At 39.3% G+C, this 15677-nt stretch overlaps 1 protein-coding gene across 1 annotated transcript in view; it reads left to right on the top strand.

The window, feature by feature from the left end:
- Positions 1–11347, top strand: part of ST7L (suppression of tumorigenicity 7 like) — a 44738-nt gene extending 33391 nt beyond the window's left edge. The window contains exons 14-15 of the mRNA XM_028734500.2: positions 2143–2282; positions 10938–11347. Coding sequence (XP_028590333.2) covers positions 2143–2282; positions 10938–11033 — 236 coding nt within the window. The 3' untranslated portion in view covers positions 11034–11347. The remainder of the gene's footprint in view (positions 1–2142; positions 2283–10937) is intronic.
- The last annotated feature ends 4330 nt before the right edge of the window (positions 11348–15677 follow it).

Genomic DNA, 15677 nt, shown 5'->3' with positions numbered 1-15677 from the left:
TATATTGAATGAGTGCTTCCCTTGTGGGAACGTCAGTTTGATCAGTACTCTTGTGGACATTTCCACTGTGAAGAAAATGCTCAATATCTAGGTTTCAGAATGGTCATCGTGCCATTTTAGACACCATCACATCAGCGAGAAGCTGCTGCACTCCTTCAGTAAGCAACCTGCATGGCTTGATTGAAGGCCTACATTTGTGGGTGGTATAGAGGTCTTTATCTGAATTGTCTTGTATATTTGGTCACCTTGGAGACTGTACTATAAAAAGGCAAGATATAAATATTTAATAATTAGACTTGCATGCATTTGCTTAACCTGCAGTTTCAGATAACACTTTGGAGCTTTAACTCAATGTTTTAAATAAAAAAAGGCTATTTTCTTTCTGGCTTCTAAACGGCTATACTCAAATGAGGAGAGAAACTGGCCCAAGGTCAACTTGTTCAGCACAGACCCATGCTGGAAATGTGCCATACCTAAAGATTCCAGCTAGTATGGCTGTTTTAAGCACATATATTGCCATGACACAAGCACATAGCTTGGTATGCTGTGTACTTTTGTATTTTTCTGTATGTTGCGAGAGTTGCTCAGCTCTCAGATGTTTGGAGATAGATGTAAAGTAAACTGAATTTTAAAGATAGGTGAACATGAAAGTTAGGCAATGAAAAACCTTACTCGAAAATATGTTCTGTTAGATAGGTAAAAATGAGTTACACTCACAGAGAAATTCCTGGCGTGCTAGGAAGGGTGCCATTCACTTAAACAACTGAATCCTGTAGTCAGATCAGGAATGTTTCATATGTTCAATATTTTCTGTAGGGAAAAAATATGTTAATGACATAGATTATTCTGTAGGAATATTACAGAATGGAGAGTGAAATAGATCCATGTGCAACTCTTGCTTGTGGTGATCCCCCCTTTTCAAAAATTATTTTTTCATGCATAAGCACTTCCTACAAGAAATGTGCATGGTCTTCAAAGGATTGCTAAGATGTTTCAAGTCTGGTATGATAAACAATTGCAATTAAAAAACATGAGTTTTGAAATATTTTGCTATAAAGCCCTAATAAAAGTGAGGTTGTTTTGGCCTTCTGAATGTCAAACCCTTAGGAGGCATGGCTGTCACAATTGATTTAACCAGAAAGTGGTCAAAACACTTAACCAGCAACCAGCCCTTATAAAATGGCAAACCTGCCTTACTCATACCAGACAGCCATAGAGCTTCCTAACCACTAGAGTTTCCTAATCACATGTACTTGACTTGTACTAGAATCTATGCAAAAATAGCGGTTCTTTGCCACACTGGTAAATTCTAACCTTGAGTTAGGCTCTTGATAGTAGCCCATGAATGATCCTTTGTAAAGTGATTTGAAAATAAACTTCTCAGTTGCTAAGTGCGAGAATTTTGGTGCCCTTTTATTTTATAATGAGGGTTTTGTTTCATGCTAGGTGCTGGTGAGATTCTGATAAGTGTTAACTTCTCCATCTTGGGAGAACTTTGTTTATAAAGTATATGGCATACTTATAACTAAAGCAGCCAAGGGGCACATCTGCCACAAGTGCACTTGCATATTTTTGCAATTCAATAAAAAAATTAAATCTTGAAAAGCTCTGTTTAAAAACTAATTAAAATCTGCCCCCAGACTGCTCTAAATTACTCATTTCTCACTCATGCAGGATATTGCTCAAGGAATGCCTCTGCTAGTGACGAACCCTAAGCCATCGGCTTCCCGGTATAATTAAACTCCAGTGCATGAAGACATTTCAGCACAATCACTCACGCATTCCTGTTAGGTTTTTAAATACAAAACTATCCATAAATAAAATCATCTTAACGCTTTTTATGCTGCTACTCCCCAGCAGGTTTCAAATTTTAAAAATTCTGTTGCTTTGGTCAATTCTTAAAAGGGAAGAACGTTTTACTCCATTGGGGCTTTCACTGATGTATATCGTAACTGCAAAGGGTGTATTTTAAAATAATTCTTAATTTAATCAGTGTTGCAGATTCCTCCCCTCTATTTAAAGTTAGATCATAGTTCATCTCAGATAGGTCTTTCTTCTTTGCAAAATCACGACCTTTATCTAACCATCCCTAAAATACCTGGAATATCAAATAACTGTTGCCATTTTCCCCCTTCCTTCCAGCATTTCATGATGTGTCTGTGTACCCGCAGAAGGAACTTCCTTTTTTCATCCACTTTACTGCAGGGCTGTGCTCTTTCACAGCAATGTTAGCACTCCTCACACACCAGTTCCCGGAACTTATGGTCATTTTTGCTAAAGCTGTAAGTATTGACTCAACTTACTTAATGTATTTATATGACATGCAGAAACCATCTCTGGAACACTATAAACTAATTCAGAACAATGGGCATCTAAAAACCTGATTCAGCATAGCTCAGTGTTCCTCTTTCTTTAAGAGGGGATTTTTCAGAGGTGATACATGACGATCTTGGTTTTCTTTCGGCAGCTGGACTGTATCTCATTATGCGGATACATCTGATGTACCACAATTTCCAGTTTTAAAGCAGGACATGGGGGCTCTTAAGCCATTTCAAACCACATGCAGTTTTTCTTTGACTGTAAGGATTTGCTAATAATTACAGTAGGGTTGCCATACTTCCGGAATACTGTTTTTTGCCCCAAAATCTCAACTACTTTGGGCAAAAAACCTTTCCCAAAAAAAGCTGAAAAAAATTTTGTCCAGATTTTCACTGTTTGAAATATGGCAACCCTAACTTACAGCGTTTGAATTATTAGCATGAAAATATTGAGACTATCTCCCAGTATCCTGTTACATATTAAGTACATATACAAATAATAAATAAACGGTTGCATTCTTTCTAATTGGGAGCTAGTGGCTAACCCAAGAAAACTTCTTTTATATGGTCTGAATGGAAGCATTGCTTGTCTATTTACCCTAATACTGTTTAGTTTCCATTCCATGTATGGCAAATATGGCAAGTTAAGTCTCTGGAGCCTAAAAGGATTTTACTTTATGCTTTTAAAACACTATGTTTCTGTAAGCTTTTTTGATTATGTAGATAGCTTACTCTGGTAGGAAGGCGGTCAATTTTCACTATGTGATTTGCTCTTTGTATTGATAGCACAAGGCAAACACAATTATCAAAGAGATAAGTGGACTTTATAACAACAAGAAGTACAAGTAGCATTGTTCAAACTGCAGAATAAAATTATATGGTAAAATAAAAATAATTTGAGATATGTCACATGGGAGAGGCAAAATGGGACCCATAACAAATACAACTTCAATAACAAATGCCCTCATTGACAAGAATTCTTAAAGAGGGTTGTAAAGGTAAAGAAAGTGCTCTCTTTGGCCAGTTTTCAGTGGTTATATCAGAAGATCAGGACGATTGGCTAACATTTTGTAGAGATAGAGTTCAATATTCAACATATTTTCTTGATAGTCAGTAATCATTCTAATATGTTTAGAAGCTTGAGTCATGAGGGCTTTAGTTACCTAAACTGGTATTCTGAAAAGGGATCAGGTAGACGTTTGAATGAACTCTTCTTCAAGCTGACTGCTTTGATTAATAGCCTGAATTATGCAAATGTTATTTATTTACTTACTGGCTATTTCTTGTCCATCATTCATCCCAAAGGCTTCCAGGGCAGGATACCAGCTAAAATGCATACACTTAGATACAGTGTCACAAAATGTTGTATAGACTTGGTTCAAATACATTAAAACAACAGGAACAACTAAAACCATCATTAAGACCACAAAGCAGACTAACTACTACTCCGCTCAACCCCTTAAAATTGCATGAGCAAACAAACAAATCCGTCCTTGGCACTGAAACAACTAACACATCAGCACAAAACATACTAAGGCCAGAGAAGGGTAGGAAGATGCTTCCAGGATCCTAATGAATACTGTACAGTAAATACACCATGCATTCCATATTCACAGGGCACCAGCATTGTCTGATAGATCTTCAATTTACCCTCCTTTTCGAAGCAAGCATCCTACCTCTTTTCAGAATTGTTTTGAAGGTCCATTGAACCACACATGTAAACAGATGATGTCACATGTACCATCTGCTGAACTGTCATTTGTTTTCTTTTCTGATGTACTACATGCCTGTTAAGGGTCTTCCACTTTGTCACTATTTTATTTTACTTGCTTACTTTGAGTATTTATATCACCTATTCTAAACATCTTGAAGATGCTTGTAATATATTTAAATAGGCAAGAGTTACAAGGGAGGTGCAGGATGTGTATACAGGTTTTTCCTAGTCCTCGGGTATTTCAGTTGCTACTGTCCTTCTGGATCTCCAGCTCACAGCATATCTCAGAAGAAATGACCTTGGCCAGGAAACCGTTGTCAGAGCAGCCTGATGTTAGTCCAGGGGCAGCCAGTGTGGTGCCCTCCAGATTTTGTTGGGAGTCTTCCATCAGCCCCAGACAACATGGCCAGTGGGCAGGGATGATGTGAGCTGCTGTTCAACAACACCTGGGGGTACCACGAGGCGGAGTGTCTTCACCCAAGCAGCTGTTGCAGATGTCTCTTGTAGCTTCTATGGTTAAGGTAGTGCAGATCTAGGCTGAAAGTGGTCTTAATTATTGACTTTTAAGAAATCGGGTCATGAGGACAACATGACCCCCAATCCCCCTTTTGTATTGTGTGTATTACCCAAAACAAAATGCTGATCTATGTAGTTTGACCTACTGTGGTATTAGAAGATAGCAGCAACAACCTCTCTGTAAAATACCAAATTGCCCTCAATTTTAGCTCCTGTGAAATGTTTAGTACTGTGATTTGGAGTACCTACCCTTGAACTTTTGAACCGGGCATACACCAGATCATTGATTTTGCTATTGTATAGCCTTGGATGGAGAGTGTGTGCTGAATATGTGTATTACAACAAGCGGAGATCAGAAATAGAGCATAGTTACTAATTTTTGAATGTCAAAGTTGCATGAAATCCATATTCTAGTTTCTTTTCATTAAGCAGTGTTCAAAATATGTAGGTCTGATAACAGGGGCCTCATTTCTACCAAATTTAGTTACTCATTATGTGGGAAAATGTTGCTGGACATGCCAGTAACACTTTTGTGTGTGGTTCATAATTGGCTAACTTTTAAGGAATGGAATATAACTATCTGCTTGATTAATTCAAGGACTGCGCTAGCAAAATTGTATGATTTCCAACAAGATACAAGGTCAAATGTTACACTAACAAAGAATAGCTCAGTGAAGTTCTATGCTGGATTTCTTCATTGTTGCTTCCTAATTTACATATAGAACAATTGCAGTGTTAAACCTGAAAACAATTCTAGCATGCACACATATAAAACTTTCTTTTGAAATAATGCTTGATGGGAAGTATTGTACAGTGGTACCTTGGGTTACATACGCTTCAGGTTACATACGCTTCAGGTTACAGACTCCGCTAACCCAGAAATAGTGCTTCAGGTTAAGAACTTTGCTTCAGGATGAGAACAGAAATCGTGCTCCGGCGGCACGGCAGCAGCAAGAGGCCCCATTAGCTAAAGTGGTGCTTCAGGTTAAGAACAGTTTCAGGTTAAGTACAGACCTCCGGAACGAATTAAGTACTTAACCCGAGGTACCACTGTATATAGTTTCAAATATGTCAAACAACATGGTCATTACTAGCTCTGTTCTTACGAGTTTCCTTAAACAGAGGGAGCTTGCACTGACTTGTGTATGCTTTTGGACTTTGTCATTTTGTCTGGATGAGTACCACTCCAGAACATCAAAAAAGACTTCTCCGGTAAAGTTGATCATCAATGCTTGAATTATTGGGAAGAAGGAGAGGGTTCCCACTCCACCCTTCATTCATGCACTAACAGTAAGCCTATAAAGAAATATGGTTCCTCCATTAATGCGCAAACTATTGCCTTGTTGTTTCTTTTACTACAATGCGAATCTTGCTCTGTAATACTAGAAAACACTTTATGAATGGAGCATCTCTATCACAGTTAAGGAAGTCTTCATTGATAGATGGAATCTGCAGATCTTCTCGTATGAACAAAGTGAATACTTTTTATTTTTAGATAATATTCATACATGTCTCAGCAGGCATAGTCTTGGAGGCACTGTGTGAGAAAAAGGTAGAACCCCCTTCTAAAATACCTGCCCCTCACTGTTTTTGTAAGTACTTACTAAATCTGCCCAGTTAAACAAGGACAGGTCTGTAACTGAACATTTCAACCATAGTGAGCAGTTAAATGGGAATAGCAGCGTTTTCGTTCATGCCATATACTAAGTTAGAAACTATCTTTTTCCAAAATGATTTGTTTCCTTAAAAGTAATTTTTAATAAGCTGACAGTGTTCAAATCAGTGGTTTTTTTATAGTGAACTGGTTCATATGTAACATCAAACTATAGTTACAATAAACAATGGCTTAATTTGAAATCCTAGACCGGGGTGCCCAAACTTTTTTCAAAGAGGGCCAGATTTGATGAAGTGAACATGCATGAGGGTTGGTGAGCTTAGGATTTAACCCAAAGTTGTTGAGCTTTTTTTAGGATTGTACCCTAGGACATATACTATATACTGCAATGAAGGCCAGATTAAATTGACCGACAGCCCCCCCCCCAACAGACTCTGGTGCTACTGCTGCCATACTGCTGGGAAACAAACCATTCAAAACTATGGTTTAATGTGACTTGCAAACATCGCCACTGTTTGTCCACTATAGTGATAGCACAAAATCTTGTTAGTGCAGGTTTTTCTTGCATAGTAACATTGGCCTCAATTTTATTTGGAGACCAAATTTCAGTTTGGTCTTTACAAACATTACAAATTTACTTTGAATTGCATCTGAAACATGCTTAGTCTTGTAAAATGTTATATCTGGAAGCAATTATGTGCTTCAATATGAACAAATCTAAAAAGATAAACATTGTAATCCCTGTATTTTCTAATTTGCTGATATACCCAGAATATCATTCTATCATAGTAAAAAACGAATACCTACATTTAGTCCTCTTGTTACATCTGTCTATAATGCATTTGTTCTTACTTTTCAATGTTTAACTCAGTTTTTTTCTTTCAATGCAAATTTTGAAAGGTTTCAAACTTAATGAAAGCAATGATACTAACAGTGCAATCCTGTGCATGCCCTTTCAGTCCCATTAATTTCAGTGAGACTTACTTCCAGGTATAGGATTGCTGCCATGTATAATCTGAGGCTGTGATTTTAATTGCCACTTCACTGTGACCCAATAAAGTTAACAAGCCTCCACCAAATATCTGCTTTGAGTATTATTGTAATAGAAGACAAGATATAAATATTAAATCTAACAGAAAGTGGTCATTTGAACTGCCCGTGAACAATACTGTAAGAGCCTGGCTTTATTCCAGATCTTTCCCCCCTTAATTTTGGGACCATAATTATTTAAAGTATACGGAATTCTCCTGTCATGAACATGACCCTGGAGCCCATCACCATTCCTTCTTTCAGTGTTCAGACTTGCAGAATATTATGTATATAGCCAAAACACTAGACACACACAAAACAACAATAGCACACAGGAAATATTGGGGGAACCCTGAATATTGGGGGGGGGGGGAGCAAGTCAGTGGGAATTAAAGAGCCCTTCAAAAAAGGATGAATGATTGGAACAGTAAACAAACACTCTGCACTACAACGCCATGTTGTTGGTCCTACTTGTTTCTTGCTAATAGTCATGTTTCTGTGTCTTCTTGACTCAACTGATAGCAAGTTATAATACAACATTCCTTCGGAAGATTGAGAGAGTTCCTTTTTTCTGCTGACAGCTGTAAGCTTTATTCGCAAATCACTGAGTCACTCATTCCTTAACCCATTTTCACTACTGTAGCCAGTTTGCTCCTACTAAATTAATTATTGGACTATTTGGTTATTTATTTAAATTTATATCCTTCTCTTTCCTGAGGACTTGGGGCAGGTAGCAATTAAAACATGCACATGTGCAGTCTTTCCTAAATTATAATTATCCTACATTTCTTTAAGCTTCGAATGTTTTACATTCAGGTTCTGAATTTGATGGACCTCCGGGTGAAGTGAGACCTTCAATTATGAGGACAGCCACGGAACACCTCTCTATGTCGTGGCAGTGTAAACTTGGCATGTGGATTTATACAGCCATGAAGGCCATGGTCATTTGAAATTAATGCTTATGACAGCACAAAGAAAGGAAGTTGGTCTCAGGGATGTAGGGCTCAAGCTAAGCACTTTATAGGTTAAAAAACAGCACTTAGGCTCTCATTTGAATGACTCTTTTATTTAGATTACATTATTTGCCTTGTTTACTAAATAGATTGCATTCAGATTTCAAGAAAGTGAGTGTAGCTAATTCGTTTTCTACATTTACGAGATAAAACACAGAGCTTCATGCTCTAGTAAGTTAGAGATTTTTTTTTTAAAAAAAAAAATCTTATTATTAACATGTCCTGCAACAAATTGGTAAGTCCTAGGCCTTAACCCTGCCCCCCACCAAAGCTCTTGCTCTTTTTAGCTATGAAAGTAGATCAGTAATAACACCTGGTGGTAGAAGCACATAAGATTTGTTCCCTATTTTCAGGTTTAAAATTTGGACTACGTGAGGTTATATCTGAGCAGTTTTTATGCTTTTAAAAGACAGCCTTCCTTCATATCCCCCAACTCTTCTGTGTATTTCACAGAGGAGATATTGGATGTTCTCAGCTGTCTAATCTGTTCTGTCAGCTATGTACTTCTGTAAAAGAACAAAACTTAATATCTTTTATTTAACAGAATAACATTGACTTATGCATTTTCACTGGATAATATTTCATTTGTTTCCTCTACAATCAAATCGCCAGACAAGCTTCTTGCCAAGCTACAACAAAAATTGTTGAGAGGCCAAAAACCACAGCCAATCTTTTAATAGCTGCATCGTATACACAAAGGAATATGCCAACAGCGAAAGCTCAAAATTGGCTCATAGCTGCTAAATTGAAGTGAATGGAAGCTTTCCATTGGGTCCAGTGGGGCACAGCAATCTTGATTGGCTTTTGTTAGCAGCTGGAATGGGTTACAGGGCCTGCTTTCTAGAAGCTTTGAATATCCCAGTGAGAAACAGGATTACTATTATTTGAGCTTGTTTATGTGGTTGCTTAACCTGAAGAGATAGAAGCCAGTTGAATGACGATCTTAGATTTTTTTGCAAAAACAAGAGGTCATTAGCAATATGCAAGGAAAAGAGCCTGTGTAGAATTGGGTGCCCTATTCTCATTTCTGTTCCCCTTTTCACTGCCAACATAAACAGGAAGCAAGAGGAATGTACCATCTGTGTCTCCATCCCTCCAATGTTCATATGATGGAGTCTTGCTGATGGCACTTCCTTAGATCTGAAGTAACAATACAAAGATCCTTAGATCTGAAACAATACAAAGCAATCACCTTAGGTGGCAGCTCTAATTCACATATCACAAAATACCAGTGTAACAAATTGTCATCCTATCTTCAGCTACTCCATGTGTTCTTGCATATTTATTTTGAAGCACTGGGTTCATTTGGAGACTATACTGGTGGGGCAGCTAGACCTCTGAATTCCAACAAATGAATTCACATAATTGCATGACAACTGCTTTTGTAACAGGAATAAATCCCTTTACTGTTTTGTGGAAGGCTCATTAAGTTACACAAGAATTAAATTAATACACAGCTGCTGAGCATCTCAAATTTATAAACACTAGAAACTTCTTCTTATCTGTGAGAAAATGTATATGGCTTGGAGATGTGTAATGAATAATAGCCTACATTTGAACTATGTGAAATAGTCTCCCACAAGCTGGATGTGCAGAGATGAAAGGTACTGTTTTCTTGCCTTACTAACCTACATCTTAATCTGTAATATTAATTTGAGAGACGACACTTGTAATTTACAGGTTAGCTTCTGTGTGTAATTCCTGGATATGAAGAATGAGCCTTTGATTAAAAGTATCATTAATATAGTAGTGGAGCTGTGAAGTTACTTGGGATGAGAGCTAACTTTAGAGTTAGCTGAGTCAAACTGTTCTATGTCAAGGCAAGTGAAGATAGCATGGCTGTCTCCCTCAACATTAATCCATTTGCATAGCTAAAATACTGTTTCAAATGGCAACTTTCTAGACTGTATTTTCTGATGTGAAGAATGGCAAAAGGTCCCAGTGGATTATAAAAGGCAATTAGGGGAAAGGATGGTCCATTGTGTAAAATAGTATCTGTGCTGAATATGAGAGGGTTGGACGGGGTCACCAGGGCCTACAATTTTTTTTCTTGTAAAGTCGAAGCAAAGATTAAGGCACTATTAAGTGAATATAGCTAATGGCTTGAAAACCTTTGTTTCTGCACTAGCTCTGCCTCGCTTCCATATTTAAGTTAGTTATTTTTGCTGTCATTGAAGCCTTATTCCATAATTTGCCTATCTCTAATAAGGGTAGTCCTGAAGTACAGAATGCCTAAGACTGACTGAACTGTTTAAAGACAAAACGGTAAAAAGGCTAGCATTCTTAACAAGCAAGTGTTTCATAGAAATGTATTTCTTTGTGTACCTTTCCCCCATCAGCTTCTCAGCTGAATTTTTCTTCTAGGCATATTTTGGTGAATCTAGCGATTTCTCGTCACAATCTTTTATTTTTAAAGCATCTGCATCTTTCTGGAGAAGTCAGATCCCCCCCCCCCCCCTTGTCACTATGTATACCTTTTTTGCATATTTAAAGTTCAGAGTTTCTCTTCTTTTGAAAAAAAAAAGCATTTAGAAATTTATTTAGAAAGTTTAACAATAAAAAGAACTACATTGTACATCTGTTTTTTCCCTGCCAAGCCTAATCTGTTTTGATTCCTAAATTATTCCACTTATGTTCAATGAAGGCCAGTCAAATATGTCAGCAAAATACATCTTGAATGAGTGTGTTAACTTTAGCATTAAGCTTAATTGTAGCTTTTTCTTTTCTTTCAGTTCTTTGGAACTCTTTTGTCACCCTTGAGCTTCATGATGGAGAAGATTGAGCGTCTCATGCCTACTGGTCTTTGGCATCAGCTGACCCAAATCTGAGTGAACTCAGTCCTTGGGTCAGTGTTCTCAGGAACTCCACCACCAACACCCTCTCTAGCACAAAAGCACCTGCAGCTGCGGGTGCCAAGGAAGACAAACTCCGTGACTTAGTTTTGTTTTGCATCCTGTTACTGGTGCTTAAAATTGCTGTACCCCTTTTTAAGCCTTAGAATCTATAACGATTTAAGAACACCATGTTTGGTGGGACGGGGAGGGCAAGAGTGTTGTGCTCACTTTAGCTGTACAATTTGAGATTACTGCTTTCTTTCCAGAAATTCCAGAAAGCAATAAATCTGATAGACTGTGTGTTGAAACTGCCTTCTGCGCGTAAATGTTTTTTAACAAAAAATAAAACCTGCAGGAGTGGTGTTGGAATCACTGGGCATTTGCTGAGGCCCACACCCAAGTAGCCCACAGACAACAGCCAGAGAATCCTAGTTCTGCTGCTCCTGCTTCTTGCTGTCGCTGCTTGTTCACCTGTCCTCTCCTGAGCAAATGATAAATTACAGGAGCAGCCATTCACCTTGTCATTCTCCTATTATTGCCCTAACTGTGCAGGTTAGGCCCAAAGCAAGAAAGCAGGTGAATGGATAGCAGCACAGAGGAGGTGGAACCACTGAGGATTTCTGCTCATGCAACAAAATCTCCCTGCTTTCCTCCTCCTGTCTGCCCCCTAAATCTATTCTGAGGCTTTCCCCAAACCTCTGGAGCAGATTGGAGGAGGGCACAAGATACGCACAGGGAAAGTGGGAGTTCAGTACTACAAGTAGAAATCCCTGTGCTGGTGGAACAAATTACTGGGTTCCGCCCCCTGATCTAAAACACCCTGAGTATATGACCTCTCAGATTGGTCACCACATTCTTGTGATACTGATTTTTAACGAGCTTACAGCTACCTTGCAGAGTACATGGATTCATGGCCCATGATGCTACCTCACCCTTCAAGATGGGGCAGGGTAGAAATTCATGATCATCACATTGCTGTGGTCACTTACATGTCCTTCAAGCCAAATTATATTCTATTACAAACATGTCCACCCCAGCAACTGGTCCAGGTCCTCCCTCTTCTAAGGGATTAAATTAGCTGAATTGTTTTTTTCCTTCACATTTACCATTCAGTGAGTCATAAATCAGAGCTTAACAAGTGGGCTTTGTCACTTGTGCTTTCAACTGTTTCTGGGATTGCTTAACTTTGTAGTGCTTGATGGAGACTGATACCTTGGGAGGAATTTATTCTAATTGCAGCAGACAAAATTGATGCTTGCCTTGACCTATGATCATACAGAAGCATTAACACAGCTCAGATCTGATATCCCAACCCCCTGTTCTGACTTTGTTCCAAATGGCAGCTTTGTGGGGGTAAACTGTGAAACCTAAACTTTTGAATGATGGCACTGTGACTTTGGATGGCACATGCGTTTCTCAGTTTGCAATTAGAGGCATTGTCAAAGCATACTCCCATCTATTCTAATGAGGGAAAGATGCTTCAGCAAAAGATGCGTAGCCCCCAAAATAGAAAGAAGTGTGTATATCTGTCTTCAGTGAGTCCTTGCACAGAGGTTGGCCGTTGATCTTGAAGCATGAGATACCGGTAGTACCACTTCCCAGATGATTTATAGATCATGGGTCCCCTGCCTGTTGAGACATTGATTTTAAATGTTGCCAACACTTATGGTCTCACCCCATTCCATATATTAATTTTGAAAGGCCAGGAACAGCTCAAAATCCGGAAGCCCATTCTCAGTTACAATTTGTGCTTTCCCCTATTTTAGAGATACATATATTTTCAATAGAAGGCACATGGCAACCTTATCACCCACCACCCCATCTATACTGATACTTGCGTTCATATATGACAACACAGGAAAGCAAGAGATACAAATTGCTGGAACTATTCAGCTACCAGGAGGTAACTCTCTACGTTTTCTTCCAAGTGAACGTAAGCCACAGGGGCTGTTTCTCACGCTGGTATCGCTGTGATGATTAATAGACATGTTGTGCTCATGCAGTTTCACTTCACCATCCACGGGGGCCCATAAGGTAAGCGATATAATGCTTTTTAAAGTTGAACCTTTTCCAGCATATGTGTGGGGTTATAAATGAAGCACAGCCTCCCATGTATCACTCCCTAGAGCTGGTTTTTCTCACTGTCTCTTCTTTGACATGAGTGTACTAGAGTAGGATGAGCTTGTGGTGAATGTAGTCCTGGCAGCAATTCTTAGCCTATGTGGCTCCCATAAGACACTGTGTGTGTGTGTGTGTGTGTGTGTGTGTGTGTGTGTGTTAGTGTTACTCTTCTGCTATCTGGTAAAACGCGTTGCCATGTTTATCCACATTGTTCCATGACATACTCAGTTGTGCACACTGAAATGTGGAGCAACTGGCCCAGCTGAGAGTGGTGCTAAAAAGCCAGAGATCATTTTAACCAATGTGTAAGCCTTCTTTATGAATGTTCCAAAACTGCATTCCAGTGTATGCATTCCAGTTCCAATGCAATTCTGTGTGCCCTAGGGTAGCTTTTAGCTCTCAATTGCTTGATCTTACATATATTTACTTGGAATTAAACCCCAAAAAGTTTGATGTGACTTGCCCCCAGTTAAGTGTGCACAGAATGGTAGCTTTTCTTCTTTCTGGAATCTTAGTTCCTTCTACCATTTCATGTTGCTTTGCCAGTGCCTTTCAATTGCAACTTAGAAATGTTTGCATAGCATTCACATTGTGCTCCTCACTGAGAGTAGAACTGGCTTTTTAAAAAAAAAAAGTATTTGCTTAATTTTGCAGTTCTTGCTTTTTGATATGTAAGTTTCTCCTAACCTTCACCAGTAAATTCTAGCATTTGGTAAGGTGCTTTGCCATGATGTGTTTCAGGTGGCACATTCTACCTACATAAACACACATGCTTAAGATTCACTTCCTGGTGATGGTGTTACTGTACAAGTGTTTACCTTGATTCTTGTTTAAAGACTTGGTGTTCTTCTGGTGAAGATGCTGAAGCTCTGAGTGGGCAATATATTTAAGGAAAAAGAGTTCCACCATTTTGCGGGACAGCTTCTGAAAGTGCCTCTCCACTTCACTTTGATTGTCAGACTTGTTGTTGTTGTTTAGTCGTTCAGTCGTGGCTGACTCTTCGTGACCCCATGGGCCAGAGCACGCCAGGCACTCCTGTCTTCCACTGCCTCCCTAAGTTTGGTCAGACTCATGTTTGTAGCTTCGAGAACACTGTCCAACCATCTCGTCCTCTGTCATCCCCTTCTCCTTGCCCTCCATCTTTACCAACATCAGGGTCTTTTCCAGGGAGTCTTCTCTTCTCATGAGGTGGCCAAAGTATTGGAGCCTCAGCTTCATGATCTGTCCTTCCAGTGAGCACTCAGGGCTGATTTCCTTAAGAATGGATACGTTTGCTCTTCTTGCGGTCCATGGGACTCTCAAGAGTCTCCTCCAGCACCATAATTCAAAAGCATCAATTCTTTGGCGATCAGCCTTCTTTATGGTCCAGCTCTCACTTCCATACATCACTACTGGAAAAACCATGGCTTTAACTATGCGGACCTTTGTTGGCAAGGTGATGTCTCTGCTTTTTAAGATGCTGTCTAGGTTTGCCATCACCTTTCTCCCAAGGAGCAGGCGTCTTTTAATTTCGTGACTGCTGTCACCATCTGCAGTGATCATGGAGCCCAAGAAAGTAAAATCTCTCACTGCCTCCATTTCTTCCCCTTCTATTTGCCAGGAGGTGATGGGCCCAGTGGCCATGATCTTCGTTTTTTTGATGTTGAGCTTCAGGCCATATTTTGCGCTCTCCTCTTTCACCCTCATTAAAAGGTTCTTTAATTCCTCCTCACTTTCTCCCATCAAGGTTGTGACATCTGCATATCTGAGGTTGTTAATATTTCTTCCGGCGATCTTAATTCCGGCTTGGGATTCATCCAGCCCAGCCTTTCGCATGATGAATTCTGCATATAAGTTAAATAAGCAGGGAGACAATATACAGCCTTGCCGTACTCCTTTCCCAATTTTGAACCAATCAGTTGTTCACTTAGTTGTTCACCAATCAGTCAGACTTTTCACACCATAAAGGCAAAGGCATACTTTGGGTTGACACTGGAAGTACCAGTAGCTAAGAAATATAAGGGGGTAAAGCAGCCTGTAAGTATGTAGGGTTCAGAGGTTTAGGACTTGTAAGTTTAAAACAGCACCTTGTATAATACCTGGAAGATAATACGGAACCATGGTTAATGCCACAACACTGATGCCATTAGCTCTCAGCAACCCTATTTGAATGGCTGCCAGGTGGTTTTATCAGCACACGCAGGGTCAAAGATACAAAGGGTTGCTAAAGGATCTAATGGGCCATGCAGCACCAACTCCCATGCCCTGAACAGCAATCAGAAAATGGGGATCAGGTTGTTCTCTGCTGGTTACTCTTAACTCATAGTATTCTTCCCTTACCCTACTCAGTATAGTGGTCAGTTCAGATAATACCAAGAATGTTCTTTCTTTTAAAATAAATTGATAACCAAATAATCCAAGCCAATTGGGCTGTTTTTTTGCAGTGTTTTCAGGCAGCCAGTTATCTCTGGATGGAGTTCCTCCATGAAAGAGCTTCATGATGCAGTTTTGCTTGAAACTAAATTCTGTTTTATTGGA

This window comes from Podarcis muralis, chromosome 5 (genome assembly GCF_964188315.1).
Source record: "Podarcis muralis chromosome 5, rPodMur119.hap1.1, whole genome shotgun sequence".
Lineage (NCBI taxonomy): Eukaryota > Metazoa > Chordata > Lepidosauria > Squamata > Lacertidae > Podarcis > Podarcis muralis.
Note: the sequence above shows the minus strand (reverse complement) of the source record. Positions and strands in the feature narration are given on the sequence as shown.